Source organism: Xyrauchen texanus, chromosome 4, assembly GCF_025860055.1.
Source record: "Xyrauchen texanus isolate HMW12.3.18 chromosome 4, RBS_HiC_50CHRs, whole genome shotgun sequence".
Taxonomy (NCBI): domain Eukaryota; kingdom Metazoa; phylum Chordata; class Actinopteri; order Cypriniformes; family Catostomidae; genus Xyrauchen; species Xyrauchen texanus.
Window position 1 is genome coordinate 47449312 of NC_068279.1, and position 24215 is coordinate 47473526.

At 37.9% G+C, this 24215-nt stretch overlaps 1 protein-coding gene across 3 annotated transcripts in view; it reads left to right on the top strand.

The window, feature by feature from the left end:
- Positions 1–24215, top strand: part of LOC127638053 (serine/threonine-protein kinase PAK 3) — a 59899-nt gene that overhangs the window by 17778 nt on the left and 17906 nt on the right. The window contains exons 2-8 of one of the 3 annotated variants that reach the window (XM_052119398.1): positions 8675–8734; positions 9176–9366; positions 12819–12919; positions 13210–13363; positions 14954–14991; positions 18743–18805; positions 23978–24130. In XM_052119398.1, coding sequence (XP_051975358.1) covers positions 9198–9366; positions 12819–12919; positions 13210–13363; positions 14954–14991; positions 18743–18805; positions 23978–24130 — 678 coding nt within the window. In that variant the 5' untranslated portion in view covers positions 8675–8734; positions 9176–9197. The remainder of the gene's footprint in view (positions 1–8674; positions 8735–9175; positions 9367–12818; positions 12920–13209; positions 13364–14953; positions 14992–18742; positions 18806–23977; positions 24131–24215) is intronic. The other 2 variants (XM_052119391.1, XM_052119406.1) reach the window with 2 other exon arrangements.

Here is a 24215-nt window from a genome sequence, read left to right on the forward strand (position 1 = left end):
AGGACATTCACTGAGTTGTCCCGTAGCCACTCCTTTGTTATCTTGGCTGTTTAGGGTCGTTGTCCTGTTGATAGATGAACCTTCGCCCCAGTCTGAGGTCCAGAGCGCTCTGGAGCAGGTTTTCATCAAGGATGTCTCTGTACATTGCTGAATTAATCTTTCCCTCAATCCTGACTAGTCTCCCAGTTCCTGCCGCTGAAAAACATCCCCACAGCATGATGCTGCCACCACCATGCTTCACTGTATGGATGGGATTGGCCAGGTGATGAGCGGTGCCTGGTTTCCTCCAGACATGACATGATGCATTCAGTCCAAAGAGTTTAATCTTTGTTTCATCAAACCAGAGAATTTTGTTTCTCATGGTCTGAGAGTCCTTCAGGTGCCTTTTGGCAAACTCCAGGATGGCCTTTTACTGAGGAGTGGCTTCCGTCTGGCCACTCTACCATACAGGCCAGATAGGTGTAGTGCTACAGAGATGGTTGTTCTTCTGGAAGATTCTCCTCTCTCCACAGAGAAATGCTGGAGCTCTGTCAGAGTGACCATCTGATTCTTGGTCACCTCCCTAACTAAGGCCCTTCTCCCCCGATCGCTCAGTTTGGTCGGGCGGCCAGCTCTAGGAAGAGTCCTGGTTCCAAACTTCTTCCAGCTACGGATGAAATTTTTCTGTATCCTTCCCCAGATCTGTGCCTCGATACAATCCTGTTTCGGAGGGCTACAGACAATTCCTTGGACTTCATGGTCTTGGTTTGTGCTCTGACATGCACTGTTAACTGTGGGACCTCATATAGACAGATGTGTGCCTTTCCAAATCATCTCCAATCAACTGAATTTACCACAGGTGGACTCCAATCAAGTTGTAGAAACATCTCAAGGATGATCAGTGGAAACAGGATGCACCTGAGCTCAATTTTGAGTGTCATGGCAAAGGCGGTGTATACTTATGTACATGTGATTTTTTTTTTTCTTTTGAATAAATTTCAACTTCTTTCATGTTGTCATTATGGGGTATTGTTTGTAGAATTTTGAGGAAAATAATGAATTTAATACATTTTGGAAGAAAGCTGTAGTATATCTAAATGTAGAAAAAGTGAAGCGCTGTGAATACTTTCCGGATGCACTGCATATTATATATACATGTATATGGGGGTGCATATATTAAATTTATTTTTTGTATATAATTATAAAAAAATCTTTGTCTTTCTTTACTGTAACTATATGGCAAAGACACAGAGACTACAAGAGTGCAAATTCTCAGATGAAGTTTATTGTGCTACTCCAATCCCAATCAATAATAAAATAAAAAAAAAATATTTGGCACATAACACAGGACTTTTCATTATAAACAAGTCCGAAATACACATGGGACTGCTATTTTGAAATGTCTGCACTCCCATTTGTGAACTCACTGACATCTGATTCGCTGAGAAAATAACTCGAATTCAAACTGCTAACCTGATCTCCTGATTCCAGATGAGCTCTTTCCAGATGATTTGTTATAAAGACCTAGTTCAAAAGAGTCATTTGTTCATGAATCGGACATCATGGCTCACGCTGTTTTTGTTGTTGCATGCAGCCAGCAAGCTCATATCATCAACAGAAAGGGTGAAAAGTGGCACGAGACACACTGGCACTCTAAAGATGTATTCAATAACTCACAAGATGATATCTGATGAAGTCGCATATGAACGCATACATCCCGTGAAAACAATGACGTTATGCGCACTCGTATTACCTGTTCAGTCTATTGGCATGAACGTCCAGAACTTCGTCCTTACCTCCAGGGCAAACAGACCAACATGAGATCACCAGTTGGAGTCCTTAAAAAGGTGGCGTGCTTTATAGTCCAGGGTCATTTATCATGTAGTAATAAAGTAACCTCATCGTCCGTCCAGACAAAATTGCTCAATGCTTTCGCCATCTTCATTGTTTTATTCACAGTTCTGTGGAAGAGTGATTATGTGCAGAGGTGCATAGTGTTTATTTACAAAGTGACATCAATAACTACTGGCCTGGCGTGCACAATACAGCGTTTTTTGTCATTTTCACGAATCTGTGTGAACGGGGTTTGTTTTGACAACGTTGTCGTCTGTATGCGAAACTTTTAAAAAACGCAAAGGAAAAACTTTTCAGTTTTTAGTAAATCATTGTCGTGTACATAGTCGCAGTCTGGAGCTCTTGTAAAAGTCCCTTTCAAGGCAATTGATTCCACTTGGCGGCCATCTTTGGAACACTCAAGGGGAGCTATTTTCTATTAATAAAAGTGGCATGACCATAACAATCCTATCTACTTTATTGGGGAGAAACCTAAATCTCTTCTTTTTCTCAGATGAAGGAAAAACGTAATTTTTCAGGCTAGTCCAGCTAATGCACATTGACTTTCTCCTTTACTAAAAGGTGATTGTTTTTGTTGTTGTTTTTACCTTCTAGGTGGGACTTCCTTTACTACATCTGCCAAATTGGCTGTTCCAATTTTGAAACAATTGATCTGTCTCGGGCTAAGTAGTCTCTGGCCTTGTTCGCTTTTAGAGTATCATATTATTAGCATAGCAACATGCTAACATTAGACTCCTGCCAGATCTTTTTTTGTGTACATTTGTATGGTGTATGCACTTGTTGCCTGAGTATACCAAATCAGTCACTTATGAGATTCCATTACAGTTAGAATGTTGTCTTAGAAGGCAACTGCCTTTTTAGGTGCTAGACAACAAGGTAGCACACTATGTTTTGAAACAGCTAATGTACATACCACTGAGGATGTATTGAGCTGTTTTTAAAAGGTTAATATACATAACATGTACAGTATATTTCATGTTTCTTGTTAGATTTAGGCAATCACTGTGGTCTCTGTGTAGCTTATTTTTATCAAAAGGACATTACGGAGAAGAGAGACTAATGGATGAGGGGAAAGATGAGAGATTCAGGGAACCACTCTCATATTCTCTCACTCTCTCTCTCTTTGCTGGTCTGCGCTTGGCTCTAAATAGGTCAGAGTTTTAATGCTACATTGGGGGATGTGGCAGAGCTCTTCTTCTCAAATGAAGGAGGAAACAGGAGCCGTGTAAACATCCAAACGTAAGACATTTATTTTACCCACACTTTTCAGTGTCACACATAAAGGGGTGTTTTTAAGCACCACATAAAACATATTGACATACACAAACACACACAGACAGCTTTGGGCGTCTCGCTCTCTCTTTCTCTCTCTTTTAAACTGTGGCGCTGGCTCCTCCTTATCTCTCTCCCGGCTGATTGCTATAATTCTGCCCCAGCCGTCCATCCTTATCACTTGGCCACGCCCTGCTCGCCAAAGGGAATAAGGAGACACTATGGCGTCCATCTTTAACCCTCCCTACAGAAAAGACTGTTGCTGCTCCATATGGAATGGGCACACAGATTTAGCAGTGATGACCCTCTATGACTAATGACAAGATATGAGCCAAGCCCATCTAATGATACTAACATCACAAAACTACTATAGTACTAACAGATGGGTCTAGAGTCAGATTCACTGTACATTGGCATTACACTGATGGTAAAACACGATAATGCAAAAACATGGTATAGCCATTGTACAAGTCCAAAATACCATGGTTGTACAATACATTTACAGGTTAATACAGGTTATTTTGAATTACAAGTCTATACTGTACATCTTTACTAGCATCTGTACTGCTGACTTATAATTGATGAGACTAACAGAAACGATTATGCGTGTCTGCTTCAGGAGAGGTGATGTCAGTCCATCAGACTCATCCTATTTGAGTTACATTTAACATCTAAAATTCAGTGAGCATTTAAATGGAAATGGATGGCAAGTATAAAACGATTCACATCAAACATTTCATATATATTCCATATATATATATATATATATATAGAATGTCTTTATTGTCATTGTATAAGTACAATTATTATTGCACAGGTACAACAAATTAGGTTTGTGACTCTCCTTACATTACTATAGAACAATAAAACAATAAATAAGATCAAATAAACCAAGTAAATCAAATAAAAATACCAAACATGATAAGGAAATTCCAACAAATGTAAATAGTGCGATAGCTCAGGTATGTAGTACAGCAATGGAATCAGTAGTGTCACTCAGTGGATTGATTCATAAGAGTTATTGCTCTGGGGAAAAAACTGTTTCTCTGTCTGGAGGTGCGTGCATAAAGGGCCCTATAGCGCCTTCCAGAAGGAAGAAGTTCAAATAAATGGTGGCATTGGTGTGTGTGGTCCTTGCAGATGTTGGCGGCTTTCCTGAGGCAGCGCGATCTGTAGATGTCCTCTAGTGCTGGCAACTAAATCCCAATAATCCTCTGTGCGATGTAGACGACTCGTTGTGGGGCTTTCCTATCAGCACAGAGATGCAGTATGTTAAGATGCTCTCAGTAGTGCAGTGGAAAAATTCACCAGCATGTGTTGAGGCAGTCCAGCTTTCTTCAGCATCCTCAGGAAAAACAGTCATTGCTGTGCTTTCTTGGTCAAAGCAGTCGTGTTTGTGGACCATGTGAGATCATATGAGATGTGTGTCCCAGAAACCTGAAATTGGGCACTCGCGCCACACTGTCTCCATTAATGAAGACTGGAGCATATCCAACTTTCTGTGACCTTCTAAAGTCAATGATTACCTCCTTGGTCTTTGCTGTGTTGAGGGACAGATTGTTCTCTGAGCACCAGCCCTCCAAATTCTGCACCTCCACTCTATAGGCTGAGTCATCGTTGTTAGAGATCAGTCCAATCACTGATATATCAGTAAACTTAACAATGGTGTTATTGAGGAATGCAGGAACACAGTCATGTGTGAACAGGGAATAGAGGATGGGACCCAGTACACATTCTTGTGGTGTGCCAGTACTCAGAGTTATAGTAGAGGATATGTGGGCGCACATTCTCACCGCCTGAGGATGCTCTGATTAGAAAGTTCAGGATCTAGTTTCATATATATATATATATATATATATATATATATATATATATATATATAGCCAGCTCCTATCAGAAATGTTTGATTAGGCTCCAGTGAATGTAACTTCCTTGTGGTGCAACAGGAAGTGCTTTGCATCAGCAGCATGGGAGACCCAGGTTCACGCATTGAAACTCGGAAGTTATTATATTCACATAATCAGTCACGAGCGTAATTGGAGGTTGTATTTTGTAATGTAACATTACATTTTTACTCCACTGATGGTTAGGTTTAGGTTTGGGGGTTGTGTTGGCGGGACAGTTTAGAAAATATGCATTACTGTATTAAGCCTGCACAGCTCAAACCAACTCACTTCACAACTTACTTTTGGCGCCCCTCTGTGGACATTACACCTGGTACATGGAGCTCACACACCCATACGCCCAACAACACTTACTACTTTGGCCTCTGGAGGCAGAGTTTTTGCACTTTGCTAAGCACAGACCGATTTAAAAAAAATTTACCTGCACCTTTATTATAACTGTGAATGGTGCTTTTTTTGCACATGTTTCTAAAACTTGTTTTTATAATTATGTATTAACAAATAGGGACACATTTTATTATTTAAATCAATAAGACAATTAGAAAGGTAGTTGTATGTCCTAAATCTATATATATGTTTGTGGTTTCGGTTGACATATTGCATTATTAAAAAGACAAAGTTATCCCCCGAGGTTATTTGTCAACTCTTTACAACCATAACGTCTCTAATTAAAGGACTTCATTTACTGTAAATCTCTCTTGTATTTTTGCAAATTTTGTCAGTAGGGCAAATTAAAATGTCAACCCTGTTATCAAGATTTTATATGGCAAACAACTGATTTTTAAGACATATCAGCTTTAAAAATCTTCTAATAAATACTTTATAGTGTCATGATTCAGAGCACAAACCTAGAAATATTTAACTGAACTGTAAAAATGACAACCCTATTAGAATAAACTGACATATATTTATATCTATTCATTTAGCTTGCGCCGACACAATACATTTCCTCAACACCTAATGACATTTCTTCTTTGATAAACTATTTATAATCTTATAGATGTGCACTTTTTCAAAATATGACCTGATGATGACAGTGGGTGAAGAGAGGTGTTCATGTAATGTTTTTTTTTTTACAATTAGTTAAAAACTGGAACTCTGAGAAGCAGATTAGTAATAGCTTTGATGAATGCGTTTAAAACAGCTCCTAATGGCCTATTACGCTTTCAAGTGTATTCAGGCTTACTTAATGTTTCTTTGTGTATTTGGGATCATTAGACATACAGAGGTGTGCATATGGGGTGTAGAAACATTTGAAGGTATGTTTGGGGGTGTGTGTGTGTGTGTGCATCTGCGTGTGTTGGGGATGGTTTGTGGCTCACATATAGGGATTTTATCATTCTTTTTGAGTTCTGGTTGTGCCAGAAAAACGACAGTTAACGTGTCTGTGCCACACCTAGATTCGCACAGTAGAGGAAAAACCCACTACCTGACTCAATGCTTGAATGAATGCATCATTATTGTTGTTGAGTTTATGTCAGATGTACCCAACGAAGTTCAAACTGATCAATCAAAACTATTAAGTCAATACACTTTACACACATATACACAGAGAAAGTTTCGTAGCAAACTTAAATTTTCAATTTTGCTAAACCTTTATCCTCAACTACTAGTCTTTCATTACAAATATATATATACTGTATATATATATATATATATATATATATATATATATATATATATATATATTCAAAATGTTAAAAAGTTTTTACATTTAATGCTGGGAATTCTTACACACTATGTTTTAAAACATATTGCTACCAGAATAGCATAATTTATGTAAGAGCTAGAATAATTGACTGATTGTTTGTTGTCTAGTGTTGAGTTTGGTTTGCTCATCATTATCTAAATGGCTGTACATATCTATCATATGTGGAATGGGGAAGTGAAAAAAAAAGGTGCTGAAATTGTACTCTATATACACGTTTTTCCCCTGTCTATCTGTGCTAACAACCTGATGGAATATATGCTTTCATAACGACACATCTGTGACATCCACAGGGTCACAGACTAATTACAATTGATTGCTACAGAAAGATGAAACCGCATCTGAAAACACACGTGTTTGTTTATGTGGATGTATAAGAGTATATTTACCTCTCAATGAATGTTGGGAATGTTGTTATGACTGTTCAATGGTTCCTAAACATTTACTGTACAAAATCATCTTCATTAATTCATTGTGTAGTATTTATACACAGTTTATTTACACACGGCCGGCCTTGAATCGGCTAATCAGCCGGGAGGGGGATAAAGACGAGCCGGAAATGCCAGTTCGAGAGAGAAAGAGAGAGACGCACGTGGCTGCACTTCATGTGTGTTTTTGTCTCATTTTTATGTGGTTTTAAGTTGACTTTTACATTAAAAGTTATGTTTACTGTTCAGCCAGTTCCCGCCTCAAAAAAAGGTGCTAGTTGCTTTGCGTATGATGATGTTAAAGGTACATTCAGTGATATTTTGGTTGCGCTAGCTGATATACAGATCATTTTGGACTTAACTAACAACATGCAGCATGAATACAGTATCACGTAAATTATAGTTTTCTATAACTAGTGGCATTGTAGAAATGCACTATTATATCAATTTATTCTATATACGATAATTTAGGGGTTTCCGAGTAGCATGTGATTTCAACATGGCACCCCCCATGAGATGACTTGCTCCATGTAAAATGTATTTTAAACCTAATTATTAGGCTACATATATGAATTAAGTCTTCATATCCAATCATATCCTATGATTAAAAAAAAAATAAATTATACATCTGCTTTTGATGAATATTAGAAATGAATGTGAACCAATGCATTTGAATGGGGTTATGGGTTGCATCATGGAGTGAGGGAGCGAGTTTCCCTTAATTAATGCTTTGAGGAAATGTGTGTGTGTTTGCGTGTGCACTTGCATTTATGTGTAACTGAGATCCAAAGATAGACCACAGAAAGAGTGCATATGTGTTAAATGGCCTCATTGTAAACACTCTGGCTATTGTTTGGAATGTAAGTGTATTGCAGGGTACAAATGCATCAGACGGACACTTTTGGAATGTCACTTTGGTTGCGTCGTGTCATAAATACAGCATATTTAGGTTGCTGTGTCAAGTTCAATGTAGTTTGAAACTTGAGATCCCTGCATTTAGAATTGAGCTCCGTCCAGTTGTATGAATGCAAGAACGCATTCTCATTTTGTTCAGTCGCTACTGTCAAGTAAGCCTGACTGTGGCTTGTTGCCTGTATAGCTGCTCATTGCCTATACAGCTGGAGTTTTGCTCACTGCCCCCTGATGAAAACAGATGGTACTTCAAGCTTGAATTGCTCCAATGGTAGATATATTCCTTATTAAGGTTCGTGGACATAATTAATTGCATAATTTTTTGTATGTTATTGTTTTATATAATTAATCACAATGAATTAGTGTGTTAAATCAACAGCTCTAGTTAATATCCTTTTAGATTTTGGTTTTGAATAAACGATTCTTTTTGTATCTCCATTTTTAAGCCCCATATGTTAGGCCCCTATATGTTTGAATACTTAGAGGTATGGGGCTCTCAATGTTGCTCCATCCATAAATTGTTCCATTTTACTCATTTTCAATGGTCGAAAACCAAATATGGTCACATGTTATCAAGCCAGTAACAAATTATTTAAAAAAAACATTTTTTTTTTTAGCTGGGGACCTCTGGTTGAGTTGACTCTGCACAGAATATACTGTATACTACTTTAAAAATGGTAAGTGAAACAGCACAGTGTGCTATGATAATCGCATATGTTTCAAACAGTAGTATGCATGAATAGTTGTCACATAACCACTACATTGTATTTGTATTCCTCATTTTGTACTCTGGTTGTATACTGCAGATTTTGGCAAGTGTAGCGTGTCACCTAGGCATTCCACAGATACAAACAATTCACAAACTGCACATTTGAATACTGCAAAAATAGAAATATGCCACTACGAATGTGGCCCATATGTCTGTTTATTTGTAGATCTTTTGTTGCGCAGACTCATAGTCTGAATTTTCCATTTGGGATCAATAAAGTCCATGAATCGAAAAGCTCCAAGCTCTCCTAAAATTGAGACTTCTCACTTCTCTCGGAAATATTCACGGTTCCATCTCCAATCTGAAAACAGTCTTTACAATGATTCTCGGTTTCTCTCTTTCCCTGCAGGCCATAGTGATTGCAGCTAAAGATGTCAGATAGTGTCGATATTGAAGAGAAGCCGCCTGCCCCCCCCCTGAGAATGAACAGTAGTTCCCGCGACCCTTTCGCACTTCACAGTTCCAAACCACTTCCAATGGCTCCAGAAGAGAAGAACAAGAAAGCCCGTCTCAGGTCCATCTTTCCAGGAGGAGACAAGAGTAAGTGCATGCCATCCACATGACTCCAGTATAGTATGGGCACATGCTGTTTTCAATGTAAATTTACTAGTTTAAAAAACTACAATTATTTATATGCTTAAATGAGAGCTTAAATCAGAGTAATACACTCTCTGGCTGAAAATATAGACCATTTCAAGTGTGTTAACAATAACAAAGAAATTAGAACGCTGAATTCTGAAGCACTAAAGCACTTCCGTGTCGTTAACAGATCGTTTAAATAAGGCTCTGTGTTACATATTTGTAACATATTTTCCTCAAATAACCTCAAACGTTTATCTGAAGATCCAGACATGTTTGTTGATACTGAGCATCTACTGAGCATTTGTGTTCCTAATTTGTGGTGGTGGGGGGGGGGGGGCTCTGCATATCACACGCCGTTTTGTGGTCCGTTCTGCATAACTGGCATGTTTCACGGCCGGTTCTCCCGATGGCCAGTCTGCCCCTGATTGGTCCTAAAGTGCGTCGGCCCTCCAGAAACATGCCTGGTATGCCAGATTACCAGTCCAGCCCCGTGTGCAGTGGAAAAGCCCCATTAGAGTTCCACCTATCAAACTTAGAATGATTTTGCAGAAATGTCATTCACCTACCAGAGATAAGACGTGTGCTACAGTGTGCTACTCACTTTTTTAGTCATTTTTGTTGGAAATTCTGTTTGAAGCAATTTTACAGCATGGCTATCATGATTTTTCTCCATTCAAAGTGCCCTTCGGAGGGTGATTTATCCCATGTGGAACACAGTTTGAGTTTGACAACTAGCAGGAATTGTTCAAGGAACAAAAAGATGTCACTTCCTCAAACCATCTTGAAATGGTATATTAGCAAATTAGACCAAATATTTAAACTCTGCATGCCAGTATGTTCATGTTGACTGATCTTAACTGGCTGAACGGGATTTAGCTGTCGGTCTCAATGTAGGAGGAGCTCCAGGTCACACCTACCAATGATGTGGACAAATGGTAGTAAAAAGTGTTTAGCAGCCGGTAAGAAGTTTTCCCCCGAACCCCCGAAAAGAACGCAAAAACGTTTAGGCCAGATTTAGTTCTCAATGACGTTACACCTGTTAATTCTTCAATTTCATAAGTGTGTGCATGGACCTTAAGCCATTTATGAAACCATTAATAAAAGGTATTTTAAAATCGGTCAAAAAGACAAAGGTACAAGACCATGTACTTTAATGGACTACAATCCCATGTTGAAAAAACGCAGTCTAATAGCTCCAACAGAAGTATACATATTACCACTGATTAACAACCTCTGATCTCACAGTAGGTCTGTCTTTAAAGGTCTGTAAGTACTTGTTAAAAATGTATTTCCCTATGGACAAAATTTATGGGATTTTTTACCTCCGGAACCAGACTATTGTTCTCTATTAGGCCAGTACTCTATTGTAAGTCCTGTATTTGTTGATCTTGTACATGTGCTTTTATGCCACGCCAACATAAACATAATGTCTAGGTTACGGAGAAGAAGAATCATAAACACGGGACGTGATGGTAAACTGTCCATTGTGCCAATGGATGGTATGCACATGAGGTTTGCCTTGATGTTGAGAGTGGCGTGGGAGTTGTACCTCAGTCATGGGAAAGATGTAAATTTCGAGACACATCATCAGTAATGTACCTTTGAATCAGGGGGTGTTTCGGCCTTTCAACACTAGACACCCTCATCAAAGGTGGCCAGCTACAGGGTGATCAAACCTGAGTTTGTGTCCCATGCCCAATCATGAAAATTAGGACTATGCAAGGCATGGAAGCGTCCTCTTCCCTGATTCAAGCATAAGGCTGACCGCATACCTTCAGCCTCCTCATGGAGGGTTGTGACCTGGGTTCTCAAGTGGGTTATAGGGTGGGGGGATTAGTGAGTGGGTCATGTTGATGCTCTTTGAGCCCAACAAGGGTCCTTCCTTTTAATCCATATCCACTGACTACTTCTTTCGGCCGCTTCAGAGACTGATCTAATTGTTTGTCGCAGAGCCTGTCCACGGATGCCAAGGTCTTTCAGCAGTCTGATGGTAGAAAAAGCCACAAAACCTCTGCATCCCACTTCAACCAGATAGACTTTCGCTTTTCATCCTCGTTGTCGAGCGTCTGCTGCCAGTTCTATATAGCGCAGTTTCTTGCGTTCATAGGCCTCATCTGTTGAATTCTCCCATGGGACTGTGAGCTCAGTGATGTAAACAGACTTCAATGAAGGGGACCAGAGAACCAAGTCTGGCCTAAGGGTGGTGACTGCAATTTCAGGTGGAAAGATTAGTTGCTGGCCTATATCGACTAGCATCTTCCAGTCCCGGGCCATCGCTAGCTGTCCAGCCTCTGGTTTGGTAGGGGGATGGTTGGGCTTTTTCTGTTCCTCTCGGATGAAGGCCGTAATGGACTTGATTGCTCTCAGGAGCAAGGAGTTGGTGGCATTCCTCTGGCTCTCAAGAGCTGCTGCCAGACTCTTGAGGACCTGGTTGTGTCTCCAGGTGTAATGACCTTGTGTGAGGCTGGTCTTACAACCGACCAAGATGTGCTTGAGAGTCGCTGGAGTTGGGCAGAGGGCACAGGTTGGGTCCTCGCCATACCACTGGTGGAGGTTTTTTGGAGATGGGAGCACATCATAGGTGGCTCTGATGATGAAGCTGATGTTGCTTGCCTCTATTTCCCAGAGCTCCCTCCAGCTAAGCTTTCTCCTCTCCAGGCCTTCCCACCTCATCCATTGTCCCTGCTTGGCAAGAGAGACAGCCTTTGCACTTCTTTCCGCCTCCTCCTGATGGCGCACCTCCTTGGATGTAACCGCCGTTCCCTGATGGAGGGAATGAGACGTTGTGTCCTCCCGGCCATGTCGCTGAGCCGAGCCACTGTAGTGGCCAGACCATTTCCGGCTCCTCAGAAAAATCCTGAATGAACTCAACGTATTTCTCCGCTTTTGTACCCGTATGTCCGGGGGGCGGGGTATGAAAATATTGTCTGCCTAATTCCCATTGGCCTTTTTTCATAGATCAGAGGCATATTCGGCACTCAAGAGAGACACCTAGTGTCACTTCTTCGACACAACATCTCGTTCCCTCCATCAGGGAACAGAGGTTACATCCGTAACCTAGACATTTTCTGTGATGTATTGAGCATTATTGTTGGAAATTTTGCTAATTTAAACTTTTCACCAAGGTAAAGTTTGTAGCTGTCTGAAAATGTGATTCTCGAAAGCATAAATTTTGTAAAGAAGACTGAACGATTAATTAAAAGCAAGCAAAAAAAAAAAAAATGTATTTCTTGTGGTGCAGCCAGTGAAAATGTTGGCAGGTTAAGTAAAAACACAACTGGGCCAGCAGAAAGAATCCTTACTGTTAAGAATTTATGCTGATCTAAGATAACCAACAGTGATGAACTAGGGATGTTTTTGATGAGTTGATGTGAGAGTGTCAAAATTGTGTTTGTTTCTCCATTCCACAGCCAATAAGAAGAAGGAGAAAGAGCGTCCTGAGATTTCCCTGCCCTCTGATTTCGAGCACACCATCCATGTAGGCTTTGACGCAGTAACAGGAGAGTTCACCGTGAGTTCACCCAATCTCAATGGACTGTAGTGTATGTGTATGGAGTGGGATTGATACTGTATCAGTGATGTGTGGATCTGCCGATGGTGTCCTATTATGACAGTTGGTGTTTGTATGGACATGTGTTAGATAACCACATTAGTAATAAATATCAGAGAGCATATGGAGGATTTTCAAAACATTGCCAAATCCTTTCACAGTTTAATTATTTTTTTGTTTGAGGCATGCAAAAGACATTAATCATTTACCCGTCTGGCCTTTATGTCTGTCTCCAATGGTCACATACACAGGGTATTCCAGAGCAATGGGCCCGGCTATTGCAAACCTCTAATATTACTAAGCTGGAACAGAAGAAGAACCCTCAAGCTGTTATAGATGTTCTCAAGTTCTACGACTCCAAAGAGACCGTCAACAACCAGAAATACATGAGCTTTACATCAGGAGGTGAGGCACAGACACAAATACACAAGCTCAAGTCCCCTTGACTTACAGTGCTATTCATATTATTAAGAAGAACCTGAAGTTTTTCGTTAGTGTGTAATGTGCTGTATTTTCTGCTATTCAACTAGTAGAAATAGTCAAATCGAACCCATGATCTGGCACTAGCAACGCCAATATCATGGGTTTGATTTTCAGGGAACATTCAAACTGACAAAATATTGACATTGAATGCTCTAAAAGTCACTTTGGATAAAAGCGTCTAGGGTTAGTAATGATAATATTGTAATCTGTGTTGGTATTTTTCAAGACCATTACCACATTCTTAGGTGTGTTAAATAGTTTAATGATCTGCCATTGAAAAACCCATATTTGTTGACCACTAATCTGAATATTGTGGGGTCGCATCCCATTAAGGTGTCTTTGGTGGTTACGCTCCTGGTACTTTGGGCTTATGGAGGGAAAATATGATATCTTTCAAATTTAGCATTAAACATTTCAATTGAAATAACACAAAAACAAACTGACATTTTCATGCAGGAATTGCGCCGTTTCTTTAGAATGACACAATTATGTGATTGTCATTCATTTATGTCAAGTACTTCAGTTAAAGGACAAGTTCAACTCAGTCAACAGCATTTGTGGCATAATGTTGATTACCACCCAAAAAAAATGTAAAAAAAATAAGTCACAATTGAAGTGAATAGGGCCAGTCTATTATTGTTAAAAATACACATAGTTTATGTAGTCAACAGTGTAGCCACACAGTGTAAATATTGTTCTTGTTAACATGATTTTAATGTGATAAAATCGCATACAAGTTACATCCAATACCAGGATTACAGGGTTATGTCGCCATGACAACAAAGTTGTAACATTGCCTATTTCTTTACACAGATAAAGTTAGTAAGCAATTTTATCACATTAAAATTATGTTAACATGTATATTGGTATGTTGTGGCTATACTTTTGAAACTGTGTATTGAAGCATTTATCGATTCAAGTGACTTGGAACGAGGGGCGTGTCAAAGTTAGATTTTGTAGTAATTAACATTTGCATTCAACACAGAACATTCCTTTAAATCTATTAATTGAAAACAGAACAATTTATTACAGTTTTAAAACTTAAATCACTTACAATATAAAATAAAATCATCATCAATTACTAAAGTAACTGTAATAATACATTTACATTTATCCAATGCGACTTACAAAAGAAAAAAACATAAGCGAATCCTCTTAAGGACACAGTGGTATAAAAAGTGCCATATTACAAAGTTTCACTATCATCAGAATAGTATACAAGACAGATTAAAGTGCAACAAGAATGTTTTTTTATTTTTTTATGTATTTTTTATAATAGTGCACCTGACATCAAAACACTATTTACAATTGATTTAGCTAAAATGACTTTTATTTGCTAAAGGCCAGACCGTATAGAGGAATTCACTACATTTTAAATATCTGGGGATTTTCCCACTTTCAGTGGCATTTTTGTACTTCTACATTAAGAGATATGTCTCATGAAGAAGCAGTTTATACATTTTGTTTAAGTAAAATTCTCTAGGACTAATGGAGTTGTTTTTATGCTTCCAGATAAATCCGCTCATGGTTATATTGCAGCCAATACTCTGGTGAGTTACTCACTTTTTCACATTTTGTTTCCCAATTTGACGTTTGATCCTAACATCTTAATGAATCAAATGATTCATTATTCAAGCACCTTCCACTGATGCCATTTCTATCTCTCACAAGCAAAACCATTACTAGCACTTACTAAAGATCCATTAAAACAATATAATTCGTGAGGCTCAATCTTTTGCTTGTGGTTATATTGTTAGCTTTTCCCGATTTGTTTCTTTCTCCCATCCCCTGCATGTGCTTCTGATGTTGCTGTCATTGCCGTGTCCTCCACTGATAAAAAATTACCAGCTTGAAACTGCTAGAAAACCATATTAGGCTGGTTGTAGCAATGGTTAAAACCAGTTTACTAACTCTCACAAACAAAGATGGTGTGGGCAGGCAACATACTGCTTATTAGGAGGTAAACATTTAAAAAAAATGTATGTTTTTGAACAAACAACTACATTTTCCATCACGCTCAGCAGCTGACTCAGATTCTCTGTTGTATCTCTGTAAATCTGGACATCTAATTTTTCCCTCATGTGGACTTTCTATAAAGTGAACATCATGCGTTATGTTTAGGGCTGGAATTCCACATCAAAATGTGTGAGAATCAGGTTGTCTGTTTATAACAGGCCTGACTAACCCTGAAAGTTGTGTTAAGATTCAGCTTTCAAGCGCTTAGCCTTTAAACTTTTCGGTTTGTTTTTATGTCTTTAATTTGACACTGGTGTCGATCCTGGTGTAGACTGGTTGGTTTGTAAGTGGGTATGTGTCTGTATTTGTTTAACTCATCATCTCATACACAAATTTATACACACTGCAGTTTTTACCACATAGCAAAAACAACACTTACTATTCAATTAATATTTCCTATTCAACAGATGTTGAATGAGTTCAAGCTATTGAAAGGAATAACTTTACTACATAAATCTCACTCTTAAAGGAATATTCCAGGTTCAATACAAGTAAATAAAGTAAATAAACAAAAGCGGAAACGGAGGTGACAGTGAGGCACTTACAATGGAAGTGAATGGGGCCAATTTGTGGAGAAATGTGCTGCTGGAAATACTGATTATTTCATGATGGTGTTCCAGACGCATCGGTCGGAAAATTGCATGCAGGAGAACCGTTAACGGAACTGAAATTCACAAAGCTTATATGATTCTGGTACTTTTTAGAGAATGTAACCGGTTCTGAACAAGGTTTTCGGGTTTCCCAACCCTAGTTAACAAATTGGTTCTGTCTTGTGACAATACTTTTGAAACAGTGAGTATTTTAATGTTTAAAGATTTGCCCTATTCATTTCTATTGCAAGTGCCTCACTGTAAGGTGTTTTTGTGTTTTTTAAAGGGGTAATGACATGCATATTTTCTTTATTTTATTTCCTTCCTTAAAGGTTTACTTATAATGTTATTAAAGTTTCTTGCACAAAAAAAAAAACCCCAGTCAAAACAGTAATAACCTTTTTCTACCATGTCTTTGACCCTCTGTCTGAAACGCTCAGTTTTCACGCCCATTGTTATGATCGGCTAAAATAATTGAAAAGCAAATGCCCTCCCGCAGTTACAAGTGTGAAACTGTATTTTCCAAGAATATTTATCAGGTACACAAGATTTGGTGATAAAGTAATGCTTTTTAAAAAGCAAAAATAGTCAAACACAAGCTGAGAATGTGAAGGGTTAATAAATGTGTATCAAGCTATAGGGAGAGTGTTATAAGGGACGGTCATCTGGGGATACCCTGTTTGATCTTCCGGCTTCAATATGCATCCCGTGTCAGAAAATAAGCGATGGTCACCGGCTGAGAAATCACTCTTAAATGATTTGCCGGTCGACCGGTGGAGGGGGGTCTCCATTGATAAATTTGAAAAAGGGCGTCCCATGTGTTCATTTCAGCCAAAATCTGGGACATCATGACTATAAAGAGAGAAATAACCAATGAGAAAGCAGGCAGCCTTTCTACCATACACTTCACCATTGTTTTTATTTATTCTATATTTAAATAATTGAATCTCAAATCAATAATTAGTGTCATGTCCAACATTGTTGCCACTGCTAGATCTTTCAATACAAGTTTCTTTGCAAAGCCTGAATCCTTGGTTCTTAGAATTCAAAGAATACAAACATTTAGGTAACACTTTATTTTGATGGTCCCAAGACTTATCAGCTGGCTTGCTATAGCTAGTAAACAGTGTTTCAACAAACATTCAGTAGACCATCAATAGCCTGTATATAGATCTTTATTATTGACCTTTTAATTAACTGATGTTCTCAACAATAATGTATGTAGGTCATTAATAGAGATATATATATATACAAGCTACTGATAGTCTACTGAATGTTTGTTGAAACACTGTTTACTAGCTATAGAAAGCCAGTTGATAAACTGTTATTTTGCTGCTGTATACAAGCTACTGATAGTCTACTGAATGTTTGATGAAACACTGTTTACTAGCTATAGCAAGCCAGTTGATAAACTGTTATTTTGCTGCTGTTATACAGGCTACTGAAAGTCTACTGAATGTTTGTTGAAACACTGTTTACTAGCTATAGCAAGCCAGTTTATAAGTCACTTATAGTCAGTTAAATATCTACTTGGGACCATAGAAATAAAGTGTTACCAACATTTATTCCCACATTGCTTACAGGTATTTTGTTTGAATTAGCCACTCATTCCTAACATTGTGATCCTTTAGAAGGCTATTCAGAGATACAATTTTTCCACAACTGGAAACACAGCAACGTCTGGGGACCTAACTTTACACTTTTCACTGGTTAAAAGCAAACTACACTTACAATAGTACCACTTTCAGTGTTGAAGCTGCTTTCTCTCTCTGTCAACTCACCGGCCATTGGCAATTTCAAATGTTGTGGAGGCAGGGACTATACAAATGGCACGGCTCTGTAACTTCACAATGTAGCTGATTTCAAAACGAGTTGTTTTTAAAGGGTGGAAACAATAAATGTCCTTTTTGGTCTGGAGAGGAAGCTTTGAGTTCTGAAACTTACAGTATGTCTTTGCAATAAAGTGACCTCTTCCAGTATATGTAAAAATATCAAGAAAGATTTGATTCCTTATGCCATGACACCTTGACTTATGCTCAATTGCTGTTGATTGAGCTTAAATTGTTTTGAACCTGGAATATTCCTTTAAAAAGATTCTCCCCAAACTTTTATTATTTATCAAATTACTCACAGGGAATATATTATACATTTCTAGGTAACAAAAGTGTTGCATTAACAAATGTATTGTTGTCTTGATTTCCAGTAAAAAATATCTAAACAATCTTAAAAAAAGTCACAATTACGCAAACTTAGAGACACTTACCTAACCCCTTTAAGGGTTAAAACAAGTAAAAACAATTACATAAAAAAGGCAGTTTTGCTCCTCTGATAAATGTAACTAATTTTAAAGGATGTTTCTAATATTCATGTGAAAGGCTGGGGAAAAAGATTTCAGCTTCATAAATATGATTTTTGCAACAGTTAACATCTGAAATGATCGACCAGTTAAAATGGTGAAAAATGGATGTCCATGTTCAGACCACAAAGATTCTCACGCCTTTTCTTAGTTATATTTTACCCTCATCCTTTCCCCTGACATATAGAACTTCTTAAACCAACCTTTCCGTCTGTCTGCCCCCTAACACATTCCCTCCTCTCCTCTCTTCTCTGCAGTCCATTTGTAGTGTTTGATTACTTTGTGGGTTTTTTGTGTCAAGTTAAATATCCTCCCGTTCTCAACCTTATCATCATTCAGAACCGCCTCCTGTCTTCCGGGCCACCTGTCAGCCTTAGAACCTGCAGCGCGTTTTTTGACAAGGTAAAACTTCACCTTTATACTGTACGCCACTAAAGAAGCAGCACATTATTTGGCAAAGCTGAAGCCTCTACGGTGCAGCCGCTTGTCTAGAGCTGGTCTAAAATATTATTTGGCATGATGCTTACGGTACTGCAAAATGTTGCAAACACTGCTAATAATCTTTTAGATATTATTGGAAACTCTTTTTGATGTGCTTGGAGAAGATTTAATGAGCTCATCTCAGTATTGTCCATGAAATGATGTTGGATTTCTCACCTGAAGCCGAACCACAATGAACATTATTGTCACTATAACTAATGTTGGTAGGATGCACAAAGATGCTCTAGTCTAGAAAACACCAACATGTACACTTGAAGACCCCATGAAATGGTTTGATGAATGCATTACTTCCAAGTTCTGACATATTTCCTTTTGGAATAGGAAGTTTAGGAAGGACAGAATATATATTTAATTATGTTTTTGTTTTTATTAAAGAAGAAGGCGAATTGGGACGTAGTCGATGAGTCTCGTTCTTGCGTTCAAACAAAGCTTAATGTACCGCAAATTCCCATTGTGTTTTTGTATGCTTTAGACTACGTTGAACTTGACACAGTGACCAAAAAACAGTATATTTAAGTCGCAACGCAACCAAAGTGAGACGCTCCAAAAGCATCCGTCTGATACAGGTGTACATTACCGCGTCCTTAGAAAAGCCATTATTATAAATCTATTTCGGACAGATTGACGAATTCAATTGCAAAAAAGGATTACTGTGAACTGTAGGCCAATGATAGGCTCATGTAAATCTGAACCTAACTGATAGTGTCATAAAAAGCAAAAGTGAGATGATAAATTCAATTGGAGAAGCAACCGCATCATTTTGGGGTGCTTCGATGACACTTTTTGCTTATGTGTTGAGCCGCATGCTCCTAGGGACTCGTAACACATTTATTTGTATTGCAAGGTCAACTGCGCAACTTTATTGTGCTCGAATAAGTTTGTAATGCAAATGTTTAATGTGTCGCCTTACAAGTCATGCGCTATAGTAAAAGTGTTTAGCTGTCATAAGATAGCATTGTGTGAAGGCGAAAAGTGTTTATAAACTGTTTATCTGCAGTTTTACTCGTGATTTGTGTAACCGTGTGTTCAGACCAGAGGCGTCGAGAGCGTCAAATCGACCGGAAATCAATCATTTTCTATGACAGCCAGAGTCTCTCGGTGGTGAGAAGTGGCACGGCGAGTCTTGGGCGGTGTGGGCGTCAGAGGAAAGTTCAAGTGCAGCCAACTTTATGGTAATGAGCTTTGACGCGGTTCGGCAGCAACCTATCGGAATATAGAAGTGCTCCACTCTAGCGAAGTCTAGAGAACACAACAGTGTAAACTTTGGTTCCCACCAAACATTAGTTCCGAAGACAAAATGGAGGAGAAACTGATTATTGTCGTGGCGGGTTTTCCCATAATATTTGTCCCCGTTTGCTTACAGGGATATAAATAAAATAAAATACGATGAGTGGACAAAGGTGTCTGAAATTGTTAGTGTGCCAGGTGAGGTGATGAAGTGGATATTATGGTTAATATTATATTATATAATAATATATTCAAATATTTCATGAGTCGACATGTCTGGATGTTTTGTGGCCCCTTTAAATATAATTCACAAAACCAAGCATTCTCAACGAACGTTGCCGCCTATTTCAAATACGTCAGAGCGTCCACGAATTTCCGATAGCGTTGTTGGCAGGGCAGCCAGAGCGAATTTTTACGCTCTCGCCGCATCTGGTCTGAACGCATGGTAAAGGTAATAAAAGTAATTGTTGTTTTAGGGCCTCTAGTGTTCATTTCATCATGAAAGTATGTACATGTAAATGAAAAATATATATATCTATATATATATATATATATATATATATATATATATAGATATAGATAGATAGATAGATAGATAGATAGATAGATAGATAGATAGATAGATAGATAGATAGATAGATAGATAGATAGATAGATAGATAGATAGATAGATAGATATAGACCAGGTTGTAAAGAACACTAAGTTTGATTTCATGGGGTCTTTAAGATGAAGATATTTAGGCACTTTCCTATGTTTCCCTCCCATATTTGAAGGATTTAGTGCTCTGCTTAAATTGCTTGCTAGATTGCTTGCCTTATTAAATACAGTACTTCCTTAACCACAGTTCATCATGACAACATACATAGCCACACCAACAGTACTACATGCATGCAAGTGTGTGTATGTGTGTCTGTTATCTTTCACCATTCATCTCATACCTCCAGTTGCTAGACTCTTCCGCAAACTCGATCTCTTCCTTATATTTCAGGTTTAGAATCATAGTAGGATGAATGCCAGTTGCTAATTGGCAGAAACAAATATGAAAATGCATGTGATACTTAATCTTGTGAGTCTGACCTTTACACAAGTCTGCTGATTTCAAACTGGTTTTAGCTCCGGTTTCTTGTTGTGCATAGTGCTTCTATTAACTCTTACTTTTACCAATGTGCAAAGTTTAGGGAGCAGTATGCTCTGTTTTCAAATGTCTTGGATGTTTATATTGCAATGCATTTTAATGAAACAAGCGTTCTGATTCTGAATTGCTTCTTCAAAAAGAGCCAGATTTGTCATTTCAGTGCTGTCAACGTAACTGTGTTAAGTGTTTGTAAGAATTTTGAAGTTCACAGTTTGAACTTTGACAAAGGTAGGACAGAGACTTAGCAGAGATAACATCACAATTCTTTAACAGACCATTGTCAATAACTGTTATAGTAAAAGCAGCAGAATATTTTCCGTAAATGTTATAATTCACAACATACATGAATGTACATGTTTGGAAGTATGCATACTATTCTTACTGTTCCTGCAGCAAATAGTGTGTATACTGTGTATAGTATGCACATTTTCAGTATGCAGAGTTAGGTGACCTACTGTACTACATGCCAAAATGTGCAGTATACAACAGAGCACACTGGAAGGAGTTTACAATTTTGAACATCTCTTTTTTTGACCTACTATTGGTTAAGACTGCTATAGGTTAGGATGTTTTTACACAACACTGGATTAAAAGTATCAAATAACAGTTTTTACTTCAAAGATGATAACTGGATGCCACTGAAACACATTATGACAAGGTCACGTGACAACAACAAAGCATCCTACTCCTTGAGATGTTTATTGTGGAATAGTTTCTTCAGTTTCATTTACAATTTTTACAAAATATTCAGCAGCACAGTTTTTAGTAAGTGTTCAGTTTGTATTCCATTCTGATCAATGCCATTTACCTCTGCTCTTACTTCTGGACTCCACTCAGATTGGCAGTGTTTATGGTGTCACCCTCTAGATGTTGAAATGACTTCAGCTGAAGCAAGAGTTACAAAAGCGTTATAATAGTGTGGAGCCATATTTAAAACAAACGCAATCCGCTTTGCAAAGGAATACTCAACTCTCAAACAAACAGAAAGTGATTTGCAAATACAAATGGCCATTTGCGAGAAAATGAGGAGTAGTTGTACTGTACCACTGGCCTAACAAACAAATGCACTGTGTTGTACAAATATAACAAATATGTTATAAATAAATAAATACAATCTATTCTACAGGATTGTCAAACAAATACAAAAATTATCCTAATTTCGTGGTAACATTGCATTTTGTGTTTTAAAGGTAATCTTACATTGTTGGCGACATTATTTTATTGATACACAGTGCTTAGACCTGAAACCAGAAGATCAATGAATGAATGAAGTGTCTTAATATGGAGATATGTAGTTCAAAACAATGCTGAGGCCCATCACTGTATATCTATGTGCATCTGTTTTCAACCAAAGGAGTGGTGACTGCAGTGCCAAGTCAAGTCATTTTTATTTGTATAGCACTTTTCACAACACACATCGTTTCAAAGCAGCTTTACAGAACATTATGCTGTAACAAAAATGATGCTGTAATGTCTGTAATATTTTAAAATCATAAAAAAGAGACCACTATAATGATAAAATCGAGTGTCACACTAAAGGCGTTTATCTCAGGCCAATTTTAGAGGCTGAGCATCAATACATCTGAGCCACAAAGCCATAAATGTTTCCCTTATTAAATATATGTTCAAAAACTTTAATAGGTGTGAAGACAAGATGACGTGCAATTTCCACGTTTGCCAGCATTTTCACATTATTTTCACATTAATGAGACAAACTCCCTCTCCTTACCTGATAAGGAAAAAATACAAGGATAAAATATAATTTTTTTACTAGAAAATATTTAATTACATGTTTTGTGATTACCAGAAGTTATCTTATTTTAACTAGAAAATATGTTTTTACCATGTAATATTTAGTAACAATTTGTTCAACAATCATGTAGAATAGATTGTACTTATTTGTGAAATATGATGTAGGCTCATATGAAACACATTTTCTATATTTGTACAACACAGTGCATTTGTTAAGCCAGTGGTATAGGACAACTACTCTTCATTTGCTCTCAAATGGCCATTTGTATTTGCAAATAGCTTTCTTCAGAGTTGAGTTTTTCTTTGCAAAGAGGATTGTGTTTGATTTCAAAGCATTCTATTTGTTTGTTTCCTTTTGGCAGAAATCTGGCTCCATATTATTTGTGCCTAAATTCTGCAAGATGATATTTTAAAAGCGCAAAATTATATTTTGAGCATGCAAGATGATTTTTGGAGTACACAAAAACAAATTTTCCACATGACTTGAACTCTTGCAAAGATCAATTAATTTTGAGAAAACAAAAACAAAATGTGTGCTCAAATAAACTTAGAATGTGTGCTGATGTCAATATTTGCACAGAATTCTGATACTTTTCCTACACCTATTTTTTTTTGCGTGTGCAAGATCTCACTCGTTCTATCTCCTTGTACATCTCTCTCACTCTGTGAGTGCTCAGAACTTAAAATACTCACTTTCTTTTCCACCTGTATTCTGACAAGTCCTGCCTTCTGCGTCAGGATGGACTATTAGGAGCTATTGACAATCACTCTGTAGATCTACCTGTGACGACATGAATTATAGATTAAGAAGATGTGGTCCTGTTTAAATGTGAAGTGTTGCTGGTTATTAACTCTACAAAAAGAGCAGTACAGTGATACATCTGATATACATACACGTTGAACACTCAATTCTGTTTTTATTCTGTGCATATGTTTATGTTTATGTGTGTGAAAGCAGCACAGTGCTAAGACAGTGTCTGAGCCTCCAATTGCACCTCCGGTGTCTGAAGAAGAAGATGAGGAAGAGGAGGATGAAGATGAAGAAGATGATGAGGACAATGAGGATGAGGTCCCACCCATCATCGCTCCACGACCGGAGCACACCAAATCTGTTAGTACACATACTTATTTTGTAGTTGCGAGACACATAAATAAATAAAACTAGGAAACAGTGGTGCTTGCAAGGCTGCAAATTA